Consider the following 27797-nt stretch of genomic DNA (forward strand, 5'->3'; position numbering starts at 1 on the left):
ATATTTATTAGATGGATTGCTGTCCTTGTAGCTCAGTGCACAGATGTCCCATCGTGTGTGGTACTAGCTGCTATTGAGCCATTCTCACACCAGGATGGCCTAGGCTTCAGCCTTGGTCTATGCTGGGGTAACTGAGCTCAGCTGGGGTGCTACAACTAAACTCAGCACCTCTGGATTAATGATAGGAAAAATTAGTCAGGGCTCCCACTTTCAGAACACATGCCTGTTTCTCATCAAAAAGCATTTTTAGGCTCAATAATAATTAAAGTGTTTTTAAATTGTGCAAAAAAAGAAACAAATGCTGGTTGCTGGAAAATGTACATATGTGTGGGGAAGGGGTCTATTCTCAGCTGTTGTGCAATAACAAACCAACCACCGATCATAATCTAAACCTTAAAAATCCAACAGACAAAATATTTATATCTAGAATATTATTTCTACCCAATATGTTCTGAGAAACTATTGCAAAAAAGTGATTCAGAACTTGTAACCAAACACTAGTATTAAAGTAATCATCAATATTATTAATAAATGCCTGTGTTACAATAAGAATTATTTATTTGATGATGTAATATAATTATGCAATATCTAGATGAATTTTTGTTATATTGTTTTCAATCCTCCATGAGACATGAATCTCTTTTACTTAAATTAGTTTCTCCAGTTAAAACTTAAGCACTGAAATCGGGACCATGCAATGGCCTCCATTTGGAAACAGTCATTACGCATAATAGTTGGTGATAATAGTCAAGATCTTTATTTGAGGGGAAATATTGATTAATGTTTTGTTAAATGCTACTTGCATGTTAAATATTGCTTGGAATAGTCATATGCTTGTTCATTAAATCGGTGTTTGTGAAGATGTTCGTCAATTGCATTAAATTTGATTACTTTATTTCAGATCTCTGTGCAAAATATGTATAATTTACACATCAAATTTACCAGAATTGTTTAAGTCTTGTTCAAATTTCTTTTGACATCTGGAAATCATGAGTTTTTAAAAAATGTCTATTTAATCTGTTATCTGACAGCTAACAGGTTTAATAAGGTGACATAAACAGAAGTGTGAAAAATATTATCCAACTGAGACTAGATTAAATCAATTGCACCAAAGGTGCTTTGTTTTGTTATGGTTAAGATCCCTGTAAAGTTCAAGTTGATTTTAACAGCAGTCCTCGGAGTGAATTTGCACCAAATGAGTTAACAGAGCTTGAATTGTCTCTTTGGTCAGAGACAATTGACCAAAATGAGTGTTGGCTCTTAATTATTCTGCTATGCAGTCCTTGAAGTGTCCCAGGCAGTCTTAGCATTGTGCAGATTTCCTGCAATTATGTTTGATACTGGGACCATGCCTGTTGAAATGACCCAACTGCCTTCCCATCCTCAACAGTGTTCAGCTTCATTTTGTGTTAGCAATCAGCATTCTCTATGAAAACAATCAAACCTTCCTTAAAAACAACAGCATATGTATCTCTTGTAAATGAAACAGCGATGTTCAGCAGTCAAATTATTTTAAATTAATTCAAGAATTTTCACGAGGTAGCCGCTCTTTTAATGTTACGTTTTGGGATAGACAAAGAATTTTCATTTAATAGTCATAGAGTCACTGAGAAACAGCATGAAACTAGGCTCTTCAGCCCAACTTATCCATACTGACCCAGATGGCACTTTGGGCAGGTCCCTCATGCCTGCATTTGGCCCATGACTCCTTCTAAACCCTTCCTATTCCTATCCATTTAGCCAAGTTCACTTTGATATTGGCATCAGCATGGTAGCATTCAATTTATTTAAACATCAAGTAAAAACAACATTTACAAATCAATAGTATAACATTGGGGCTTTGCATGATAAGCCGTTTTTATTGTGTGGACTCCGCCACTAAAATGTGACATCAATAGGATTACAACACAAATATCCTTGGATGATAGCTCACCCTTATTCCACTTTGGAAAGAGACCTTGCTGTAAAATCAGCTGGTTATTCATCTCTATTCTCTATAAATTGTGATAAAAGTACATCATTGCTGTAAGATGATGCATCATACGATAGCGACATCTGGTGGCACGGTGGCACGGCAGTAAAGTTGCTGCCTTGCAGCGCCTAAGACCGACCGGGTTGATCCTGATCACAGGGGCTGTCTGCACGCAGTTTTAGGTTCTCCTTGTGACCTTCGTGGGTTTTCTCCGGGGGCTCCGGTTTCCTCCCACACTCCAAAGACATTGACTTGGGTAAAATTGGAAATAGTGTGTGTCGGATAGTTTTAGTGTGTGGGGATCGCAAGTCGGTGCGGGCTCGGTGGACTGAAGGGCCTGTTTCTGCGCTGTGTCTCTAAACTAAACTAATCTGCTTCACTTTATCACAATGAACATAGAACCCACAAATTCAGCAGTGTTGGCTTTGACTCTTGAGACACAAACATTTGTTTCTATGTTCACTTCCATATTGTCCAATGATTCAGTATGTTGTATACAGATCCTAGCTTTGCTTCAAGAAGCTTCTGCAAAAAGCTTCATGGTGGTTAAGAAATTCGAATTGGCTATGAACCCAATACATTTTTAACCTCAGCCTGAGTTCCGAAAATCTATATTGCAACAAAAATCGACTATATCTAAGGCAGCAAAGACATATTCTCTTTAGTCATCGATAACCCTGCTTCTTCGATTCTGGGTTCAAGGTTAATCTTAACTCCTCCTTTGTCTTTCCTGACACTAACATATCATGGATGCTGATTTCACCGTTAACCTTACACCATGAATAATGGGACAGGGGGTGGACAATTACTTTATTCAACTCTTACTATGTCTTGTCTCCTGGTTTGGTTAGAGCAGGCAAAGACAACGTTTATGTATTTCTATCAAAAGCAAAATTAATTTATTTTTCCCTTCCTCAATTTCATATGAAGTAAAAATATATTAATTCCATCCTTTATATAGAAACATAGAAATAAAGAAAAATAGGTGCAGGAGTAGACCATGCAGTCATTCGTTTCTTCGAGCCAGCACCACCATTCAATATGATCATGGCTGATCATCTAAAATCAGTACCCCGTTCCTGCTTTCTCCCAATATCCCTTGATTCCTTTAGCCCAAAGAGCAAAATTTAACTCACTCTTGAAAACATCCAGTGAATTGGCCTCCACTGCCTTCTGTGGTAGGGAATTCCACAGATTCACAACTCTCTGGGTGAAAATGTTTTTCCTCATCTCAGTCCTAAATGGCCTACCCCTTATTCTTAAACTGTGATCCCTGGTTCTGGACTTGCCTAACATGGGGAACATTTTTTCTGCATCTAGCCTGTCCAATCCTTGAAGAATTTTATATGTTTCTATAAGATCTCCTCCCACCCTTCTAAATTCCAGTGAATACAAGCCCAGTCAACCCATTCTTTCATTATATGTCAGTCCCGCCATCCCGGGAATTAACCTGGTGAAGTTACACTGCACTTCCTCCATAGCAATAATTTCCTTCCTCAAATTAGGAGACCAAAATTGTACACAATACTCCAGGTGCAGTCTCACCAGGGCCCTGTACAACTGCAGTAGGACCTCCTTGCTCCTAAACTCAAATCCTCGCGCAATGAAGGCCAACATGCCATTAGCTTTCTTCACTGCCTGTTTACTTTCAGTGACTGATGTACAAGCACACCCAGGTCTCTTTGCACCTCCCCTTTTCCGAATCTGACACCATTTAGATAATACAAAAAGCTGGAGTAACTCAGCAGGACAGGCAGCATCTCTGGAGAGAAGGAATGGTCTGCTGCCTGTCCCGCTGAGTTACTCCAGCTTTTTGTGTCTATCTTCGGTTTAAACTAGCATCTGCAGTTTCTTCTTACACCATTTAGACAATAATCTGCCTTCCTGTTCTTGCCACCAAAGTGGAGAACCTCACATTTATCCACATTATACTACAACTGCCATGCATCTGCCCACTCACCCAATCTATCCCAGTCATAACATCCTTCTTGCAATCCATGACTTGGTTGAAATTTGAAAGAATCCAAAGTACCAATTGTGGTCATGATGACTGAATGAACCAAGTCATGATTTAACTAACGCAGGAATGTAAATCAATGAAAATAATTTGGTCTCGTTACACCATGTTGCTCTGCATCTAAACTCATGAAAGACAAGCAAAACTCACTTTTGAACAATCAAAGTTAGGAATCAATTATCCTTGTTACCAATTACCATATTGGCAGAGGTTAATGTATTCAAATATCATGTGAAGTTAACATACAGCTCACAATTCAGTAGTTTACTATGGAGAGCAACTTTTATTTGTGCACTCTTCTATCGGAGAGCTTTGACAACAATAATATCACTTGTAGGGTTCCCACATGGGTTTTAATATCTGCCTTAGTTATTGCAGCTATACTCAAAATATTGTCAGAGCTAAAATCATCCATAGATGGGCTATTTAAATGACACCATTACTGAAAGCTGGTTATGAATTTTTACAGCTTATTCTAAATATTATTTATCCACCTCAAAATGGCTGATGAAAATTAAACATACCCACTGAGCTCCACAATCCTAAAACCAATCTTATCACATCATTTTATTCAGTGCTAATGGTGAACATATACATTAGCAGTCGGCAGGTTGGATGATGTAGATAAGAATACGGAACTCCAGTTGAAAAATGTGACTTTAAGAACATTGGTATTTTATATGACAGCAAATTAACTTCAGCAGAAACCTAGCTTGTTTTATTACACGCATAGTCACAATGAATGTATGCTTAGGTCTAGTTCAAACAGGTGAAGCAATGCATCATCTGCTATTGCTTTGATGTGGAATTAGCTCCAAAAATACTTGATTTTCCTTGGTTCTATAATATACCCTAAGCGGTGAGAAATCTGCCCAGTGCCACTGAAGTACAGAAGAGAAAAGCTCCAGTATGATGTGTTTCTGCATGTCGTTCCTCCTGAGAATAGTGAAAGGATTAATGATCCAATGACATCCAATCACTCACCATGTCCCAGATTGTTATTCTATTCAAACATGCACAGTGAATAGTGTAGTTTAGTTTAGTTTAGAGATACAGGGCGGAAACAGGTCATTTATACCAAGCCAATTAACCTACAAACCTGTACGTCTTTGGAATGTAGGAGGAAAGCAAAGATCTCGGAGAAAAACCCACGCAGGTCACGGGGAGAACGTACAAACTCCATACAGAAAGCACCCATCGTCTGGATTGAATCCGGGCCTCTGGCGCTGCAAGCGCTGTAAGGCAGCAACTCTACCGCTGTGCAACCGTGCCGCAAATACTGTGAAGCACATTGAAGCCCTTGGAATAAGCTAAGATATTATTTTACATAGTTCAACACACTCATTGAAAATATTCTCTTCACTTTTTTAAATCAATCATGAAAACATACAATAAAAATAGCTAAAACCTTTGCTAAAGAATCAGACGTAAAATATTTAAACAACTACTGTAAGGAATCCTAAACTGCCAATTTAATGTGTGGTTTCAAGAACATCGAGGTTAAATTTTATTTTACAAGATTGCACAGAGCATGGAGCAAGTGCCCCTAACAGGTGGATCAGCGAGTATGGGGCGAGTCTATAGTGGCCTTAAACTGGGCCTTGAGCCTCATTTGTAATTGGGAGAGCAACCCACTTTTGCTACACTACTTCAGCCAGAATGTCCAGGGGATTGCGATATTGTTGGATGACTAGTAATGTGCTTCAGCCCCAGAACATTTAATGTTTCTTTTTTAAACTAACCTTTTGTTGCTTTTGCCAAGAGATCCTAACATAGACTTTAGGCTGGTATTTACATAAAAAGTGGCTCAATATCTAATTTATACAATAAAGAGGTTTCCTTAAAGTTACCAGACTCAAAATTTGAGTGAAACCAAAAAAAACTGTAGATGCAAGAAATCTGAAATTAAACCATAAAATGCAGGTGAAACTCAGCAGGTCCGGCAATATTTATGGAAAGAGAAATAAGAAATATGATAGAGAAAAAGAGAAATGGGGAGAAGGCAGGCACTGGTTATTGATTGTGGATGATCAGCCATGATCACAATGAATGGCTGTGATGGCTCGAAGGGCCGCATGGCCTCTTCCTGCACCTATTTTCTATGATTCTATGTTTCTAATTAACAATGCCTTCCATGCCCAAAACATTAACTCAACTAATTTACTGAGCTTTTCAAGCATTTTAGGATATTTGATTCAATATTTTAGGAGATGTCTTCATTTAGGCAGGGTTCATTGATCCAACAGTTGATGTGCGATATCCTTGCTTCATTGAGGTAAAATAGTTATTTCAATTTCGTCCCCATGATGTTATATAAAGTTTTGGCAGAGCAGGTGGCTGCTGGATTATCCAAGAGCCCCGCCTAGTCCAAAACCCACTAATGTAATCAGACATTGCAAAAGAACTTGCACAGTAATTACACATTTATTCTTTTTATATTCTCAAGCATGTACAGCTATTTGTTTCTCATATTCTTATTTGTTTGATGGCACTGGGCCTGTACTCTCTGGAGTTTAGAAGAATGAGGGGGACCTCATTGAAATGTACAGAATAATGAAAGGCTTGGATAGAGTGGATGTGGAGAGGATGTTTCCACTAGTGGGAGAGTTTAGGACCAGAGATTATAACCTCAGAATTAACGGACATTCTTTTAGGAAGGAGATGAGGAGGAATTTCTTTAGTCAGAGGGTGGTGAGTCTGTGGAATTTATTGCCACAGATAGCTGTGGAGGCCGTCAATTATATTTTTAAGGCAGAGATAGATAGATTCTTGATTAGTACGGGTGTTAGGGTTTATGGTGAGAATGGGGTTAGGAGAGAGAGATAGATTGGCCTTGATTGAATGGCAGAGTAGACTTGATGAGCCGAATGGCCTAATTCTGCTCCTATTAGTTATGATTGAAAATAAGGCACTTCGAGAGCAAAAATATCATAAAGAGAGATATAGAACTTTCGCTGACTCAAATGATGACAATGATTTAGAATCATTGCATAAACAGCAAAACAAGTTTTACTAGAATGATATCAGATCCAAGAGGTGCAACTGTATGGAAAGACAAACCAGGCTGGTACTAATTTCTCCAGGAAATAGAATGATGAGACTTAATAGAGGTATTTAAAATTATTAACATGACTGATTAATGCAGGATGGTAGATATGGTTTACATGGACTTTAGCAAGACATTTGTCAAAGTTCCATATGGTAGGTGATGCAGAAGGTTAGGGCTCATGGGATCTAAACTGTGTTGCCAAAATGGATTTTAATTTGACTTGGTGATAGGAAGTAGGGTGAAGTGTTTTAGAGATATTGGAAGTCTATAACCAGTGGTATACAGCAGGGATGTGAGCTGAGACCATTGACGTTTGTCAGTAGGTGGACTAATTAGTAAGTTTGCTGATGACACAAAAATTGTTGGAGGAGTATAAGAAAATAACTGCAGATGCTGGTACAAATCGATTTATTCACAAAATGCTGGAGTAACTCAGCAGGTCAGGCAGCATCTCGGGAGAGAAGGAATGGGTGACGTTTCGGGTCGAGACCCTTCTTCAGACTGATGTCGGGGGTGGGACAAAGGAAGGATATAGGTGGAGACAGGAAGATAGAGGGAGATCTGGGAAGGAGGAGGGGAAGGGAGGGACAGAGGAGCTTTCTGAAGTTGGAGAAGTCGACGTTCATACCACCGGGCCGCAAACTGCCCAGGCGAAATATGAGGTGCTGCTCCTCCAATTTCCGGCGGGCCTCACTATGGCACTGGAGGAGGCCCATGACAGAGAGGTCAGACTGGGAATGGGAGGGGGAGTTAAAGTGCTGGGCCACCGGGAGATCAGTTGCGTTAATGCGGACCGAGCGCAGGTGTTCAGCGAAGCGATCGCCGAGCCTGCACTTGGTTTCGCCGATATAAATAAGTTGACATCTAGAGCAGCGGATGCAATAGATGAGGTTGGAGGAGGTGCAGGTGAACCTCTGTCTCACCTGGAAAGACTGTTTGGGTCCTTTGATGGAGTTGAGGGGGGAGGTAAAGGGACAGGTGTTGCATCTCGTGCGGTTGCAAGGGAAAGTGCCCGGGGTTAGGGTGGTTTGGGTAGGAAGGGACGAATGGACCAGGGAGTTGCGGAGGGAACGGTCTCTGCGGAACGCAGAGAGGGGAGGGGATGGGAAGATATGGCCAGTGGTGGGGTCCTGTTGTAGGTGACGGAAATGTTGGTGGATGATATCATTCTGATAAAATTCTGAGGGCCCTAGATAGAAAAGATAGTCAGAGTCTTTCTCCTGGGTGGGGAGGGCATAGGTTAAAGGTGAGAGGAGAGAAATTCAATGCAGATCTGTGGGGCAACTTTTTCATGCAGAGAGTGGTGGTTGTATGGAACGAGCTGTCACCAGAAGAGTTAGAAGAAAATACAATTATAATGTTTAAAAGGCATGAAACACAAAAGTGAATTAGCAAGGAGTGGAACGATCCAGACCTGAGGCAGGCAAACGGGATTAGTACAGATAGGCTTCAGTCGGCAAGGACCAGTTAGAAACATCGAGAATTGGTGCAGGAGTAGGTCATTCGGCCCTTCGAGCCAGCACCGCCATTCAATAGGATCATGGCTGTTCATCTAAAATCAGTTGCCCTATTTTAAAATGACTTTTTTAGTTTAGAGATAGAGCACGGAAGCAGGCCCTTTCGAGTCCGCACTGACCAGCGATCCTCACACCATTTACTATCCTACGAACACTAGGAACAATTTACAATTATACCAAGCAAATCAGCCTACAAAACTGTACATCTTTGGAGTGTGGGAGGAAACCGGAGAAAACCCACGCAGGTCACGGGGAGAATGTCCAAACTCCATACGGACAGCACCCGTAGTCAGGATCGAACCTGGGTCTCTGGCGCTGTAAGGCAGCAACTCTACAGCTGCGCCACCGTGACTTGCCCCAAGTTGTGCTGAAGGGCCCTCTGTGCTGCCAACTATTTGACTGTATGACCCAATGGTGATTCAACACAGTAGGCATGAAGAAACTGCTTCCACATGTGCAGGAGCCAAGTAATAGTGATCATAAATATGGACCTGAAGGAGAAAGGAATACAAGTGTAGATTGATAGTTTGGAATGAAATAAGGTTTATGCAAAAGCATCATCCATAGACCTTTCAGCAGCATGATCTGAAAAAAAAAATCTATGCCATCTAAACATGGACGTAAAGATTTCAGGAAGTTATAAAACATCAACATTTTATTTTTTTACACTTGACAACTAAAATGTAATAGCCACACCAGAAGTTAATAGGAACCTACAGCTCGGAGTTCTCACAGTGAGCAGAGAGTTGTTACCTTTCATCTTACCACAAGATCTCAAGAACTGAATGCTATGGGCATTCAGTTAGATTGTGCCATTCTAAAATAAATTCACAGAGAAATGCAGTTTCGGAATGGGAAAATGTCAGGCAACTGGAAAAGGAAAATGTTAGGGCGGCACGGTGGCCTAGCAGTAGAGCAACTGCCTTACAGCGCCAGGTTCAATCCTGACTACGGGCGCTTGTCTGTACGGAGTTTGTACTTTCTCCCCGTGACCCAGGTGGGTTTTCTCTGATATCTTCAGTTTCTTCCCACACTCAAAAGACGTGCAGATTTGTAGGTCAATTGGCTTGGTGTAAATGTAAAATTCTCCCTGGAGTGTGTAAGCTAGTGTTGATGCGCGGGGATCGCTTGTCGGTGCAGACTCCGTGAGCTGAAAGGCACCTCGTACCATTGCTCTTTACTGTGCACTGCCTCACATTTTTCCTTTATCACAAAAGACAATGGCAAATTTTCTGGCTTAGCAATCAATACTTGCATACTGATGAACTGACGGAAATGATGTTACAAGATGCTACTTCAAATGATGATACCGACTTTTTCCTTTATATTGCATACTTTCTGTACATAAATTTGCAGCTAACCTTTCTTTCTCACACTGTTTAATACGGACGCAGGCTTTGTTCATGATTTTTTTTTTGAATCAGGAAGTTAGACATGTTTTGACAAAATGATCTATTGATTACAAGGCCATTTTTTGTGGCCTCTCTCAAAATAAATCAATTATCTCTAAATGAGGCATTCTCCTAATGTTAAGCAATTACTGACCACCGCAACCCCTATAAAGAAGAGTCACAACAATTGGGCAGCACAGTGCCTGCAAGACAGCAAACAGTGTTTATAGTAATTCCTTTCAGCTGTCAGAGGCAGGAAGTCTCCAAAAGGGCCATTCACTCTCTCAGGGGTGAGGGGCTTTGATATTGCAGTGTGCTTTCTACCCGGTATAGCAAGGTCAGGCGAACACATAAAGAGCAGCGATTAAAGAAATACAATATTAGCAAAGTGTGGCAAACCTTTCAAAGAATTTTTTTGACATTATGATTCCATTTCAGAAGCTCCTTGGGCTATTTATGTTAGATATATGACGAAGCATAACTCATTTAGCAAAGGCATTCTGGAAAACGTTTTGAAGTCTGCCGCTGGAGGAAAGCTAGACACTATTAAAGGAAAACAGCACTGATCTTGTACAGATAAATTACTTAATTAAATTTTCATTAACTATGCAGCCAATTTAATTAAATATCCTTTGTTCGTGAAAGATTGAGAGATCTTCTATCCCAAATATGAGATTGGGTCAAAATAATAACTTTAGTACATTGCAGAATCTGTGATATAAACATGGTTGTATAGATACAAAATATATGAAAGTCGATCAAAAAATAACATTTTTAACATATTTCAACTGCCTGTGACATTTTCAGAGTACGTGTCCTACAGGATCTTCTCCCAGTAGTAATCTGGCTGGCCGTATTGTTTGGGTTCCTCAGATCCCTTTGCACTTTTAATAGTTCTAAGCAGAAAATAAAATAAGAGTGAATAATTTAAAAAAATGCAATCTAGTTTGGGAAAAGGGAACTGTTCTACAAAAAATGCATCAAAGTGCATTTAGTTACTCCTCTATCACGCTAAAAGGTGTACAATGCAATGACGAATGAGTTAATTACTGTTTGGCAGTTTCTAAGATGTCACTAAAACTTGTGCATGGGCCCACAATGCGGGATATCTGTCCAGTTAAAAGAAAGGGTTCCTATCTCAACACCTGAGCAGGAAAATGCACTGTGTGCAATGGCACAAATGAGGAAGATGCCAGGTTCAGTTCCTGGTCTGTATTGAGTTAGTTAATCTAGGCCGGGGCAGCAGTTCAGACTTCACAGCTGCCTTGTGTCCCTGGGCTAGTTGGGAAGTGGAGCAAATTGTGACAGGGTGGGGAGGGGTGGAAACTGGGGGTGGGGTGCAGGGGGTTCCTTTATGAATTAAGTCCCACAGGCACTCAAGCTGCTATTGATATGGTTTGAATGTGTGCTTTATTCAAAAAACATTACTCTTACTGTGCTATCCATTACATGGCACAGTGTCGCAGCAGGCAACATAGTGGTACAGCTGGTAGAGTTGCTGCGTCACAGCGCCAGAGACATGAGTTCAATTCTGACATTGGGTGCTGTTTGTGTGGAATTTGCAGGTTCTCACTGTGACTATATGGATTTACTCCGGGTGCTCCGGGGTGGATGAGAAAGTGGGATAACATGGAACTAGCGTGAACGGATGACCGCTGGTCAGTGGTAGGCCGTAGGGCATGTTTATATGCTGTATCTCTAAAACAAAAGCAATAACTTAAAAATATATATTCTTGGGGACCTTGTTTAATTTAGTTTAATTTGGTTTAGAGATACAGCATGGAAACAGGCCCTTTGGCCCACCGGGTCTGCACCGACCAGCAATCCCTACATATTAACACTATCCTACACACACTAGTGACGATTTTTACATTTACCAATCCAATTTACTTACATACCTGTACATCTTTGGTGTGTGGGAGGAAACCGAAGATCTCAGAGAAAACCCCACGCAGGTCACGGGGAGAACGTATAAACTCCGTACAGACAGCGCCCATAGTCGGGATTGAAACCGGGTCTCTGGCGCTGCAAGTGCTGTAAGGCAGCAACTCCATCGCTGCGCCACCGTGCCGACCATAATTGTTCTTGATACATGCACCATTGTGAGGCCCAACAGCAAGGCAACCATGCATGACACCGTCAAACCAGCAAATGATGGACTCTGGTTTATGGTGGACAGTTCTATATCAATCCAAATTTTTATTTCATGTTTAGGCAACACAAACAAAAAATGGAAGTTATAAAGCCAACATTACTCTCAAAATGTATTGTTGTCACTTCCCTTAACATTTTAATAAAAAACTTTGGAACAAGTTGGCTGGGGAGATGAGATGATGAAGAGACCCCGATTTTGTTGGCCATCTTGGAGATTCAAGTACTTGGATTTAATAGGAATACTTGGCCTCAGGCCTCAGACCTCAAACATGCACCAAAGGATTGAATTCCAGAGATGGCAAAAGTGAATGTTTCTGGCAGCATCGTGGCATCAGGAGCCATAATGAAACTATAGCCAATGGGCATGGAAGGGGAAATCATACCAAAGACTGGAGTCATACTACACTCACTGGAGGCTGATTGTGGTTGTTCAAGGCCAATGATTCCATCCCCAGGATGAGATTGTAAAAGTTCTTCAAGGCAGTGTCCTGGACCCACCCATCTTCAGCTGCTTCATCAATGGCCTTCACTCCATAAAGTCAGCAGAGGATATGATTCCTGATAGTGACACAATGTTCGGTTCCTTTTGTAATTTGACAGCAAATGTAGCAGCTCTTGTCTCTTGGCAGCAAGTCCTTAACAATATTCAAGCATTGACTGTGAATGGGAAGTAACATTCATACCACCAATGTTCCAGGCAATGGCCATTTCCAAGTAAGGAAAGTCTAACCATCTACCCTTAACATGCAATGGCATTAACATTGGCTGGTGGCACAGTGCCATTGCAGGTACAGCTGCTGCCCAGGGCATCAGCAACTCTGCTTCAATTTTGACCTCTGGTGCTATACGTGTAGAATTTACATTGCTGATCTCTTTCCTACTTCTACTTCATTTCCTATCAGTCAGCAGATCCAAGAATGCTACAGCTCGCTCAGAAACACAGCAGCATAAGGTGAGGCATCATAGCCCATAGCCTCAAGAGTGTCGCAGGAGGACATCAAAACAACCCTCTCCAAATTGTCAGCCAACATTCGCCACTTTTGTGCCCCTAAAGTTGTCTTAGGTAGACCACTGAATTATGCAAAAGAACCTCTGGGATAGACACTGATCTACACTGATATACACCAGAGTGCATAGTTCAATATTGGTAGGTGCTGTTGTTTGTGATATGTTGTCATCGTTTGATTTGGATGTAAATAAATAGTAATGATGGTAATTGAGAAGTTGGTCTTTCTAATGAAGGAATTGAAAGGATTGAGTGTAGATGATGCACTAGCTAATTGTTCCTACATTGTGAAGTATAGGTCATGCGATGCAGCACATATTATGATGGAGTACAAACCTCAAAAGAGATCTGATGCTTAGATGGCACTTAATGTCCCTTCCAGGTGCCGGATGTTTAATTAGAACTCTCTCATGCAAACCTGATCTCCCTTCACTTTGTCTTCCTTATATTTCTCTTCTTTTTCAGTATGGGCATTGCCAGGAAGTACAGCACTTAGTATCAGATCCTAACTGTGCTTCACTAACCAATTGTGGAATAGCATCCGACTTAAGAATGTAGAAGGGTCCTGACCAATGTAAACTCTTGTAGAAGGGTCTTTTGGTTTACTTTAGAGATACAATGTGGAAACAGTCTCTTAGGCCCACCGAGTCCGCGCTGACCAGCGATCCCCGTACACCAAGACTATCCTATACTCTAAGAACAATTTACAATTTTTACCAAAGCCAATTAACTTACAAACCTGGATATCTTTGGAGTGTGGGTGGAAACCGAAGCATCCGGGGAAAAGCCACGCCGTCATGGTGAGAACGTACAAACTCTGTACAGACAGCACCCATAGACAGGATCGAACACAGGTCTCTGGTGCTGTAAGGCATCAACTTTACCTCTGTGCCACCAGGTCGCCTGTCCATTTCCCTCCACAGATGCTACTTGAGTTCCACCAGTAGTTTGTTTTTTTCTTCATTAACACTTGTGAATAACTCAACATCTGTTTAAGCAGCTACTAAACACATCTGAATCACCCTACGGATGTATTTCAAGCAGTTCAGAGATATTAGAAATATATATATTTTTGTCCCAATTATCAGCCAAGAAACAAGAATCACTTTACTTCTCCTTGTGGTTAATCCATTTCTTGAGCAAAATATTGATAATAGATTTGAAGTACATCTGTATATTACCATGATAAAATTATTTTCATCTCTCTTTTAACATACGGCCATAAATATGATTTTCGTCATGAACAATTATTAGTCAACAAATGCCATTCTTGGGCCCTTTATACTATTTAATATGTCCTTAAATTCACAGATGCTTTATGTTTAACTCATAAAACCTCCCTATTACCAAAATTACTTTCATTACATTAAAAAAAACTTTACTACAGTTCCTCCACCATTTGAGCAAAATATTTTATCCAATCATTACATATGTGATTCATTTAGGAAAAAAAGCTTGCCATGCCAACTGAACTTTATAATAGTTCAGGTTTACAGTATTTGCAGACTACAGCATGCTATTAAATTGCCAACACTCAAACTCTCTTCATGAGGTGAAGAAGCATGGCTATAATTAGACAAAGAAAGTACATTGAAATTATTATCAAACAAATATGTATTGTCCTGAACTTGTGTCATTCAATTTTATGCAGAACTACATCATCCTTTTATTAAAATGTTTTGCCCAACATTCAAATGATTTTTGATTCAGTGCCAAGCATCTCAAGGAAATGAATTTTCCTGATTTGCCTGACTGTGAGAGATTTTCTCCATAAACCTTAACGTCTGATGTCAAGATCAAGAAGGGCTATCAAAGGAAACAAAGTGCAGATCCCAACCAGGAAATTAACAGCATCTTAATCAGTACTGTGGTCTTTGTGGTGATGCTCAAGTAGATCAATGGAGGGATAGACTTAGTTATTGAGGCCCCCTCCTGCTGAGGGAGGCCAAGTTTGCCAGCCAATCACCCAAATGCTGCCTCATTAATCAGGCGACAAAAGTAGCTGCATATCAACTTACAGATACAGCAATCAGATGTTGAGATAAACCAGGTCTGATCCACTCGATACTCTTTGAACACAGGAGGTGCTCTGCCCCTTCACCCTTTATCTCATTAACGTGAAAAAGCAAAATTAATCTGTACAAAAGCATGCTTAACATTACCTAGGATAGTTGATGATTCATTTTGACAATAAACACCCTTTCTTCTTATCTGGTAATAGCTGAGTGTTTCAGTTCTATCCACAAATGTATCAGATTTAACCTTTACCTAATCTGATTGCCCCCACCCTTGGCTCCAGGATGAAAAAAAAACAGGGAATTCAATCAGGATTAAAAATGAACATGAAATCCCCTTCACAAACAAATATACAACAAAAAAGCATGAAGCGGCCTGCAGTTATCCTGAATAAAACTATTACTGTATATCCTCAGAAGGATCAGGTAGAAGAAATATAATCCTTATATTGTAACTGGTTATGTTCTAGTTTAAACTCCAGCCTATTAAATTAAATCTTGTAATGCAATAGGTTCAGTTAATAAACACTGGATTGTGTTTCTGCTTGCTCAGGGCTACAGTGGTACTTTCACTGGAGAATGCTACTGGATACATCTATTCCCCATTATAGTCTCCTCTCTACAGAAGCCAGAAAGCCTGAACTTTTGCCCAAGAGTTTTATCCAGCAGTGCATTTAAAATCAAGTAACACAAACCAAATTAATTGTCAGGTAATAATAATATTTATCAGAACCATGACAAATAGTTGTTTTAAATGGGTTAGTTGAGCATTTACTTAAAATAGGTTTGTTAGGATAGTGGTGGAAAAGCTGCAAATAACATCACCCCATATTCAACCAGTTCCTCACATCTATCCCCACCCCTCCTTAAACCAATCTCAGCCAGGAAAAAATATTCTGCTTTGCTAAATATGCGGAGACTCTTGTACGATACATGCTTGTGTGGATATGTGGTGCGATCCTAGCTTGTTCTTGATTCCATTCTCCAAGTTCCCATGATTCAATGCTCATGATGTTGACTTCCTCATCAGTCCTCTTGAAATGTCTTTAATAGTCTTCAACCATGGTTTTTCTCCATTGTAGTTGAAAGGATTATTGAATCCAGCTGCTCCACTTCTTCTGCTTTTGTTTTCATGACTTTCCTTCCATCCCAGAACTCATAAATCATCCCTTTTGTTGTCTATTGGATCAGCCTTCATATTCAGCAAGTTTTCTGATATTTTCACCACTACCAACACCTAATGTGAGGCTCACCTACCAATTTCTAGAATAATCTCTGTTTTCCTTCTTAAAGCATGGAACAACGGTCACAGGTCCATTCCTTTGGGACCTCGCCTCTGGCCACAAGGATCAAGATCTTTGTCCAAGCCTTGGCAATCTCCTTTCCCAATAACCCTGGAGACTAATCCACCTTAATGCCGTTCAGGAGACCCAGCATTTCTTCATTCATCTCAAAATACCCTAGGATATTAGTATACCCCACACTGATCTCACTATAATCCATATACTTCCCCCTGGTGAATAAAGTATTTGTTTCTTGACTTGCCTATGACCTAGCTGATTCATGCTCCTAGCATGAATTCCCTCTTTCATCCTTAAGTCATCCTACCCTCTTACTAGTCACCCTTTTGTCTTTAACCTATGTATAAAAAGCCTTGGAATTCTCGTTAATACAATTTGCCAATTTCATGACCCCTTCTGGCCCTCAAAATTCCCTGCTTGTGTTCTTTCCTGTTTTATTCATATTCCTCAAAGGTCCTGCCTGATTCTATCTTCCTGAAGCTTACATATTGTTGCGTTTTCTTTTGGATCAAATTTATAACCTCTCTCATCGTCCAAGGTTCCTTTACCTTGCCATCCTCGTCCTTCCTCCTTGCTGGAACATGCTGGTCCTGAACTTATTAGATGGTCATTAAACCCCACCCACATGTCAAATATGAACATTCAATAACAGCTGCTCCAAACTTATTCCACTTAGCTCCAGGTTAATAATGTTGTAATTTGCCCTACCTCAATGTAGTACTCTTCCCCAAAGGTGCAGACATATCTTTATTTATATCTATCTTAAAACTAAGGAGCTGTGATCATTGTTCTCAGAATGCTTTTCCACTGTAACACCAGTCACCTGGTCCCTCCTCAAGTTAGATTATCCACATACTGTTTCAAGAAACTCGCTTGGATATTCCAAACAAATTCTGCCCCATCTGAATCTTTTGCACTGAGTAAGTCCTAGTCAATATTGGGGAAGTATTGAAGTCGTCCATTACAACAACCCTGTTGCTTTTGCATCTTCCCATAATCTGTCCATATTTCTATTACTCTATCTCCCGTTGGCTATTGGGAGGCCTATGGTACAATTATATTGGATTGATTGCATCTTTCTTAATATTGAGCTCTACTCATATCGCCTCAGTGGACGAACCCTTCAGTATAACCTCTTTAAGTGCCACTGTGACATTCTCCCTGATTGGTAAAGCAACTCCTCCATTGCTTTTACCTCCCTCTCGATCAGGTCTGAAACATCTAAATATTGAAACATTGAGCTACCAGTCCTGTCCCCCTCACAACCAAGTCGCTGTAATGACCACATCATCAAACACTGATCCAGGCTCTAAGTTCATCTACTTTACCCTTGCATTGAAATAAATAACTTTCACCCCATCAATGTCATGATGTTCATTAACCTGCAATCCTGAGACCCTGCAGGTCTGGTTTTTTAACCTATTTTCAAACTCTTTAAATTCTCTTGTGGGACATCATCTCCCTTCCTACCTGTATCATTTGCACTGATCAGAACCTCAACCTCTGGCTGCTCACCCTATTTGGGGGAATTTGCACATCGATTGTTGGAAATTGCCTGGATGCTTGAGAAAATGGTTAAAAAGCATACAGAATTCTGAGCATTAGAACATGGAACATTGAGCAGTTCAACACAGGACCCGGCCCTTTGGTCCACAGTGTCTGTGCCAAGTACATACAGTGTCCTCTGCGTGCATATGATCCATATCCCTCCATTTCCTGCATTTCTATACGCCAATCTAAAAGTCTTTCAAAAGCCACATCCAACACTGCCCATGGCAGCGAGTTCCAGGCATCCAGCACTCTCTGTGTAAAAAAAAACCTGCCCCACACATCTCCTTTAATCTTTGTCCCTCTCACCTTAAAACTATGCCTTCTAGTCTTTGACATTTCCACCCTCGCATTATAAATAGTGTTTGAGACCTAAAAAGGCACAATAAACCTTTATAAAACATCAACATGTCCACACCAGGATTATTGTGTCAATTTTATATGCCACAAATGAAGAAACATGTGAGGGCCTTAGAAGGGGAGCAGAAGAGATTTATAGAAGTAAAGCCAGAGCTTAATCATGTGAATGGACTGGGAAAGTTGAGACTGTTCTCTTTGGAGCAGAGAACTGTACGGAGTAATCTGAAAGAGAATCAAGTACCAGCAGGCATAAGTTTAAGGTGAGAGGGGAATGATTTAATGGCAACCTGAGAGGCAATCTATTCACGTAGAGGGTGTTCAGTATATGGAACTAGCTGCCAGAGGAGATATTTGAGGCAGGTAATATAACAACATTTAAAAGTTGGACAAGTACATGGATAAGAAAGGTTTAGATGGATATAGGCCAAACACGGACAGGTGGGTCCAGCATGGACTGAGGATCTTGGTTAGCATGGGCGAGTTGGGCAGAAAGGCCTATTTCCGTGCTGAATGATTCTGTGAAACCATGACTCTAACTGAATAAGAAATGCATGCAAGGTTTAAGAGAATGGAATCAGACATGGGTTTTGAGGAATATAAATAAAGGAGGAAAGGAGAAGGGAAGAAGGGAGAATCCAGGGAGTTGTTGGCTGGTGAGCCTCATGTTAGTGGTAGGGAAGCCATTGTCGATGATACTTCGGGATAGGATCTACTCAGATTTGGAAGAGAATGGATTAATTAGGGGCAATCGGTATGGCTTTGCACATGGCAGGTTGTGTCTTAATAACTTAATTATGTTTTTTAGGTGGTGATAAATGTGATCGATGAGTGTAGGGCAGTGAATATTCTCTACATTAATTTTAGTAAGGCATTTGATAAAGTCCTGCATGGTAGGCTGATCTTGAAGACTAAGATGCATGAGGTTAACAGTGACTTGGTTGTATGGTTTCAGAACGGCCTGCTGATAGAAGGGTTGTGTTGGAAGGACAATATTCAGGCTGGGGGTCTGTGACAAATGGAGTTACACAGGGATCTTTGCTGGGACCTGTTGTTTGTGATATATATAAATGACATGGACATAAACATAGATGAGTTGGTTAATAAGTTTGCAGATGACACCAAGAGTGCTGGGCTCGCGGAAATAGATTAGCTGCAGAAATGGGCTGCGAATTGGCAGATGGAGTTTAAACCGAGCAAATGCGAGATCTTTTGCTGTGCGAGGTCAAATTTAAGAGGAGAATTTGCAATTAATGCCATGATCCTTTACAGCATTATGTACAGATTTATCTTGGGTTGCAAGTCCATAACTCCTGGAAAGTGGCCACACCAGTAGATAGAGAGGTAAAGAAGGCATGTGGTATGCTTGATTTCATAGGTAGCGACATTGAGTATAAGAGTCGGGAATTCGTGATGCAGTTTTATGGGACTTTGATTAGGCCCCATTTGGAGCATTGCATGCAGTTCTGGTTGGAAAAGGTGCAACCAGAATGATGCCTGGATTGGCGGGTATTAGCTACAAGGAAAGATTGGACAGACTCAAACTGTTTTCTTTCAAATGCCAGAGGTTATGGGAGAACTGATAGAAGTGTATAATATTATGAGAGGCATAGATAGGGTAGACAATCAGAATCTTTTTCACAGGAGAAAAAAAATCAAATACTAGAGGGCACAGCTTTAAGGTAAAGGAAAGTTTAAAGGAGACATGCGGGGCAAGTTTTTTTACACAGAGGTTGGTGCGTGTCTGTATCTTGCTGCCTGGGTTGAAGGGTACTGATTGAAGCAGATATAGTGTAATTTCAGAGACATCTGGATAGGTATGTGGATATGCAGGAAATAGAGGGATATTGTTATATATATAGGTAGATATGAGATGGTCTTGCCATCATTTTCGGCACAGACATTGTGGGCTGAAGGGTCTGTTCTTGTGCTGTACAGTCCCATGCTCCTATGTGTTCTACAGTAGAGAGCAAAGCTTTAAGATTAGAGGGAGAAAGTTTCAAGGATATGTTTGCAGCACATTCTTACACAGAGAGAGGTAGGTGCCTAGAATGTGCTGCCAGAGATAATGGTGGAAGCACATACAACAGTGTTGTTTAAGAGGCTTTCAGTAAAGCACACAACTTTGCAGTGAATTGAGGGATATGGATCACATTCTGGGGAAAGTAATTCGTTTAGTTTGGCATCATGTTTGACACAGCCATTGTGGGCCAAACAGTCTGTACTGTTCTATCTATCTTTCTGCTTTTATTAACATCTATTAACATTGCATCTTCTGATTTATATTGCTCTTCCTCACTCTTACTACCAAAAAGTAGCACTTTCCATCTTTCTGGTCTAAATTTCATGTTCTCTTTGATCATTTCACCAGTATGTGTATATCATATATTCTTGGTCTATAACTACCCTCAGTAGACTTCCAAACTTTGTGGACCTTCACATAATTCCTAAAATGTGCTAACACAGTATTTAAATTTTGACTTAACCAGTATGTTATACAAGTTCAACATATTTTCCCTTGTTTTTTTTACTTATTAACTTTATTTAAGAAGCCCAAGATTCTGTAGGCTTCACGAATCATTCTCTCAATACGCACTTCCATTTTCACAGTTTTATGCCCAGGTTCTCTTGTTAAGCACTGCTTTAAGAAGGGAGCCATTTAATCTATTTTCTCTTTTTGTATTCTTTCAATGGTTGACTCCTCATTTTATGCCCTCAAGCTTTCCTGTACCCACTGAAAGATGTCTTGTACTCTGGCACAAGTGAGGTAATACATCAAATGAGACTCAGGCTGTCAATTACAGAAATGCCTGCCCAAACAGTCCTCTGCAACTGCTGAATTTCTAAACTTTGCTATCCTCTCTCTGTAGTCCTTTATTCCTCGATGAAATGCTTATTTACTTCATGCAACTCAACCCATTACATCCATCAAGTTAAGTTGAGTTTATTGTCATTTGCACAAGTATGGTGAGGTACAGCTACAATGAAAATCTTACAGGCAGCAGTGTCACAGTCACATAGACAAGGGAAAAATGTAAATTATACATAAATTACACATGCTAACTCTCAACAGAGCAATCCCTTCACACTCATTCCCCCTGTCCTTATTTCCCCATACACCTGTAACTTATTCTTTCTCACGCTTGTCCAACAACTCCCCTTTGATTATTTCTGCCACTTGTCTACACCAAGCAGTAATTCACAGACGTTAATTGCAGTATCCTGTGTTCAGTTTTAGTTATCCTGTTAGAAGAAAGATGCCATTAAGCCGAGAACAGTGCAGAGAAGATTTACGAAGATGTTTCCAAGACTCAATGCCCATGAGTTACAGGAAGAGGTTGGGCAGGGTAGGACTTTATTTCTAATGTGCAGGTGGGTGAAGGGGTGATCTTATAGAGGTGTAGAACATCATGGGGGGAATAGACAGGGTGGATGCACAGAGCCTTTTTCACAGGATAGGGCAATCAAAAAATGGTAGACATAGATTTAATGTGAGAGGGGAAAGATTTAATAGGCAGTTTTCTGAAACAGTGGGGAGTGGGTATATGAAATGAGCTGTCAGGGACAGTAGTTGAGACAGTTGCAATAACAGCATTTAAAAGAGATTTGGACAGATACATGGATACATGGAAACGCAAGCAAGTGAGACTAGCATAAATGTGGCATCTTGGACAGAATAGATGAGTTGTGCCAAATGGCCTGTTTCTGTGCCATATGACTCCTGCATAGTATCATTACTCCGACCAGTCTCTGATGGGCTTACCAGTTTGAGAGGGGTCTCACACACCCTGGCTATTTCTGAACCTACTGCCTGTTTCTGCCTTTTTGAATGGCCACCCACTTGCTTTCCTGAAGTTTCTGCAGCCGTTGGGTGACCATCTCCTGGAATGTATGACACAGGAAACTCTCCGTTTCTCTTATGATCTGCAGTGACTCCAGCTGCCTCTCAACCTCAGAATTTCTGACCTGCGGATCAAACAGCTGGAGGCACTTCCTTTACACATGGTGTCACTGGGCACAAGAAGTGTCTTGACCATCCTACATTGGGCTATAATTGCAACTAATAAGTCTTTGTCATCATTTCGTAACGTGAGAAACTTACTGAATTAGTTCTCTTTTAGCCTACCAATTTCTTTGTTTGCACAATGACTTCCTAGTTTAATATAAAGGTTTAAATTAAGGATTAGAATCTCGTTTTCAGCGAATTCTCAAATTAAGTATTGATCAAATAGATTCATAGACATAGATTCATAGGTGTACAGTAGAGAAACGGTCCCTTCGGCCCAACTTGCCCTTACTGACCAAGATGCCTATCTATGCAAATCCTATTGCCTGAATTTGGACCATATCTCTCTATAACTTTTCTTATCCGTGTACCTGTCCAAATGTCTTTTAAATGTAGTTATATCCGCCTGCTCTGGCGGTTCATTCCAGATACTCATTGTCCTTTGGGTGAAAAATTTGGCCCTCAGATCACCTTCAAATTGTTTCCTTCTCACCTCACACTTATGCCATCTAGTTTTAGACTCCCCTACCCTAGTAAACTGACTGTGGCAATCTACCTACCAATATGTTGAAAGACTGGAGCGACTAGGCTTGTATACACTGGAATTTAGAAGGATGAGAGGGGATCTTATCGAAACGTATAAGATTATTAAGGGGTTGGACACGTTAGAGGCAGGAAACATGTTCCCAATGTTGGGGGAGTCCAGAACCAGGGGCCACAGTTTAAGAATAAGGGGTAGGCCATTTAGAACGGAGATGAGGAAAAACTTTTTCAGTCAGAGAGTTGTGAATCTGTGGAATTCTCTGCCTCAGAAGGTAGTGGAGGCCAATTCTCTGAATGCATTCAATAGAGAGCTAGATAGAGCTCTTAAGGATAGTGGAGTCAGGGGGTATGGGGAGAAGGCAGGAAGGGGGTACTGATTGAGAATGATCAGCCATGATCACATTGAATGGTGGTGCTGGCTCGATGGGGCGGATGGGCTCCTCCTGCACCTATTGTCTATTGTCTATAATGCTCCTATAAGTTTACATATCTCTATGAGGTCACCTCTCATCCTCCTCCACTCCAGGGAAAACAGACCCTGCCTATGCAATCGCCGAAGTATAGAACATTAACATATAACTCTCCTTACAACTTAAGTCCATCCGTTCAGTGACAATCCTGTGAGTCTTTTCTATGTCCCCTGTTGTAATTACATGCTTCCTACTGTGTGGCAACCAGAACTTCATGCAATATTCCAAGTACAGCCCAACCAATGATTTGTACAACTGAACATGACATAACTGTTGTATACAGTGCCTTGGTGGACGAAGCAAATATACAATATGTTTTCTCCACTATTCTGTCCACTTGTGTTACTACTATCAAGGAACGATGTACTTGTACCCCAGATGTTTCTGCTCAATTACACTTACTAGGATCCTGCACTGTATAAGCCCCGGCCTGGTTTACCTTCCCACAGGTTCTCATCACTTCACACTAATCTGAATTAAATTCCATCAGCCATTGGTCTTTGCCCATTTCCAAGCTGATCTACACCCTGTGATAACATTGTCTATACCGTGTTTGAACTATCTTTAACTTGCACTAAATGTGTCCTTTCTCCTGTATGTACATTGTGAATGGTTTGATAGTATTCATAGTCTCTTCTTTGACTGGACAGCACGCAACAAAAGCTTTTCACAATACCTCAATATAAGTGACCATAATAAACTGAACGTTTTACTAAACTAGCTCTGATTTAAAAAAAAACCAATTCTGCCAAATTACAATCTCTGCACTCTATTGAAGAAGCATTCAATCGAAGATGCACGTTTATCTAATATACAGTCACTTAATCTCTCCTTTTGTTTTTTTCTCCCTCTCTTTGTTGTGCACTTGCTTAAAACTCCCTATTATTTCTAGTTTTCTTTTAGCCCCAGTGGAAGATTGTCAACATGAAATATTAACTCTGGCACTCTTTCCTCACATGCATCAAAAACTGCTGGGTATTTCCAGAACCTTCCATTTTCTTTCCGATTTAGGGTATCCCAAGGCACTTTACTTTGGACTTGCTTGTAATAGCTCTGTTATATCCTGTAACAAAGTCAATGAATGTACCTGAATTCATGGGTTATTCAAACACTTATTTCTACTTGTGTACAGGAATATTGCTGCTAATAATTAGAATTCCAGTCAAGCATGAAGCACAAACTTTAGAAGATTGGTATCAGTGACCCTGATATTAGGACAGCATTTTATATTCCTGAAATGATCAAGTCAAAACAAGACTATAATCATCTGCGTCACACAGTCTCTAATAATTATTGAACATAGAAACTTTGCTTTGGCAGTTCCATTTTCTACAACCAATTTGAGGCAAGGTTGTGATAATTAGTGACTCTTTCAATGCCTATTTGCTGTCTTTCATTCGATTAAGTATATATATTATTACTAGACTGAGGTGAACCCGTTGGGTCCAAATCTCTCCTGCGGGCCTCTCCTGGGGCAACCCTCCCCCAACTGACGATCCTGCGGGCCCGGCAACCCTCTCCAACTGACAAAGCCCTTTGGTGGGCGGGGAGTGTCCCCCCTGGCCGTGGGCGGGTAAGGGCGGCAGGGAAGAGGAGAGGGAGCCGCTCACCTCGGCCCCATGCCGCCAGCGCTGCAGCCAGAGAGAGCCGTGGACCCAAAGCCTCTCCTGCAGCACGGCGGCGATCTTCGGCGAACGGCGGCAAAGGCCATCTTGTTGGACCCTCTGCCGCCGTGCTGCACCACGGGAGGAAGGTCAGGCGTGGGGCATGCCGGGACAAGTGTCAGTCCTCCCGGCGGGGGGGGGGGGGGGGGGGGGGGGGAGGAGGGGGGGGAAACAGACACGCATCTATTAAATTTAGCAGCATCTCATGGGCTCAGCAACACCCTCCACCTCATTGGCCCCAAACCTCTCCTGCATTGGTCCAGCACCCTCTCCTCCCCCACTCCACCTCCCGCTTCCCCTCCCCTCCCCCCAATCACCCACTCCATCCCCCCTTTATCCCCCCTCCTCCCCTCCCTCCCACTCACACACTCGATCCCCCCTCAACCCCCCGTCTCCCCGCCCCCACCAACTCCAAGCCTCCTCAGCCCCCCTTATTCCCCCCTAACCTCAGACCCCCTCCCTCACGCACTCATCCCCCCTCAACCCCCAAATCTCTCCTGCATTGGTCTAGCACCCCCCCTCCCCTACCACCAACCCCCTTCCCCTCATTGCGGGTGAGTGGGTGATGGAGGGTGGGGGAACGGTTCAGCGCTTGGCGCGGCCGCGGGGCCTTCCATCGCCCGGCGCAGCTCAGCCGCTGGACTTAACATCGCCGGCGCGGCTCGGCCGCGGGACGTTTCAGTGCCCGGTGCGGCTCGGCCGCGGGGCTTTCCATCCCCTTGCGGGGGCTGTGCGTGTCGGTCGCCTCGGTAGAGGTCGAGCTGTCTGTCCGTGGGCGGTGGGGGGGGGAGAAGAGAGTGGAAGTTTTGTTGCCTTCCATCACAGTGAGGGGGTGTTTGGAGTCACTGTGATGGATGTTTGTGTTGGGGTCGTGTGTCCTGTGTTCTTTTCTTTTTTGTTGTGTTCTGTGACTGCTGTAATTTCGTTCGGTATCTGTACCAAATGACAATAAAGTTCTGTAATGTATTCTACTGTTATATGCAATAAAAGTCACTGTCATTTCTACCATGGCATTTGGATAATTCTAGAAAAACAGCCTCAACAGATTTTATTTTGTTGACTTACTCATCATTGCCATGAGCCAGAATTTAAAAGTTCATCAAAATAATTTGATTAAATTAGCAGTTCAGCTGCCTCAGAAATCATAAAATCACCTTCATTTTGTCTTAAAGCTATCTGATGTGTTAATTTCAGTTAGATTAAGTTAAAATGTTTTCACCAATGAAATCTGAAGGCCCAATTGAACACAGACGTATGTTACAGTGATTGGTTATTATTTTCTTTGTAGCGTAATAACTCCACTGGGTATTCAACCAGCCAACAGACAATAAATCAATTTGATTGCCTATAGCAGAAGGATAAAAAAAAATGTAAAGGTGAAACACTCCAAAATTTCTTCGCACTATGATTAATATACACTTTCTTTAGTTAAACAGGGGATAATATATGGCTAGCAATGTGTAACAAGGCAGTAATTTAAATTGTGTGATTCAAATTGTATGACTAAGACTTGGGTAGTTTATGAACCTCAGAAGAGCCTTGAGATTCAATTACTGCCTTAAATTCTCTGCCAGATATATGTTATTCTTCATAACAATATAGTTTATTTCTTTAAAAAAAAACATTTTTTACTTTTCATATCTTTACACATTGGGCAGATTGCAGGTTGCTGAGGCATGATTTGGGTGAAAGGGTAGAACAGAGAACAATGAGGCATCTGGCAACTCACATAAGAAGGAATGAACTTAGAATTTCTAGGCAATGAATTATAAAGGATTTTTTTTGCGCATGGAGATATCAAGAATAAAAAAGTTCATAATTGTTTAAAGTTTGCATTATTGGAGGAGGAATATTGACCAAGATCCTAATTTTACTCCCTACTTGTCTTTTTGTCACCCTATAAGGCATGGAGACTTATTGGTAATACTCCTTCACGATAGCTCATGTATCGTATCAACTGAAGAAATAGGATGTTTTTGAAGCCATATCCTTTTGACTCTCAGGCAAATTTATAACCCGAGTCTGCTGACAGTGAAATAATGAATTTGTATAATACATAACTATTGAATGACTATCAGCAATTTCTATAACCAATTCAGTCAACAGTTCAGGTGGTACCATAAATCACAGAAGTATATTTAAACAACTATCCAGAGATACAGGATTACTATCTGTAATTCACAAGCACCAGACAATATTAAAAACAAATGCACACTTTATATATTTGATCCATGACTTAATGGTGGCAGGTTCTTTTGATGGTGCATATACATTTGTTCAACAGTGGAGCATTAAGTTGAGGCATAAGACTTATTTGACTTGTCAAAGTGGTAAATATTCCTAACGTCATTGCGGTTGAGCGATAATCCATAAAACTTCAATACCAATGTGTTTTCCCTTGATAATCTGCTTGATTCAAAACACGGCATTTACCTCACCACTAAATTCAACACTGGCCCTGGTATATATGAAAAGACAAGGAAGGTAAAAGATGGTTTATTTTCGGAGGTGAGGATGCATGAGGAAGAGTGAAATACACAGAATACCCGGCGCACTGAAGTTCAACCATGAAGGCAGAAGCAGTTGGGGTGAGATATCATAAATTTGCTGATTTGGGTTCTCTCCCTGTGGAATAAGGGGAAGAAAAGTACATTTTCCTTCAGAAAACCCTCAATTTGTAAAATAAAAGCACATTAATTGGACATTTAGTGAAGTTTCAGTGAAGTTTGACCTGAAATCATAGAAATAGAAACATGAAAAATAGGTGCAGGAGGAGGCCATTCGGCC

At 41.1% G+C, this 27797-nt stretch overlaps 1 protein-coding gene across 11 annotated transcripts in view; it reads right to left on the bottom strand.

Moving 5' to 3' along the window:
• Positions 1–27797, bottom strand: part of LOC144606022 (histone deacetylase 9-like) — a 514560-nt gene that overhangs the window by 4237 nt on the left and 482526 nt on the right. The window contains exon 15 of one of the 11 annotated variants that reach the window (XM_078421847.1): positions 10756–10842. The exons of the other annotated variants lie outside the window; for them this stretch is intronic. Within the exon in view, the coding sequence (XP_078277973.1) occupies positions 10834–10842 (9 nt within the window). The 3' untranslated portion in view covers positions 10756–10833. Of the gene's footprint in view, positions 1–10755; positions 10843–27797 lie in introns of those variants that run through there. 11 annotated transcript variants of the gene reach the window in all.

The sequence above is a fragment of the Rhinoraja longicauda genome, chromosome 2 (genome assembly GCF_053455715.1).
Source record: "Rhinoraja longicauda isolate Sanriku21f chromosome 2, sRhiLon1.1, whole genome shotgun sequence".
Classification (NCBI taxonomy): Eukaryota; Metazoa; Chordata; class Chondrichthyes; order Rajiformes; family Arhynchobatidae; genus Rhinoraja; species Rhinoraja longicauda.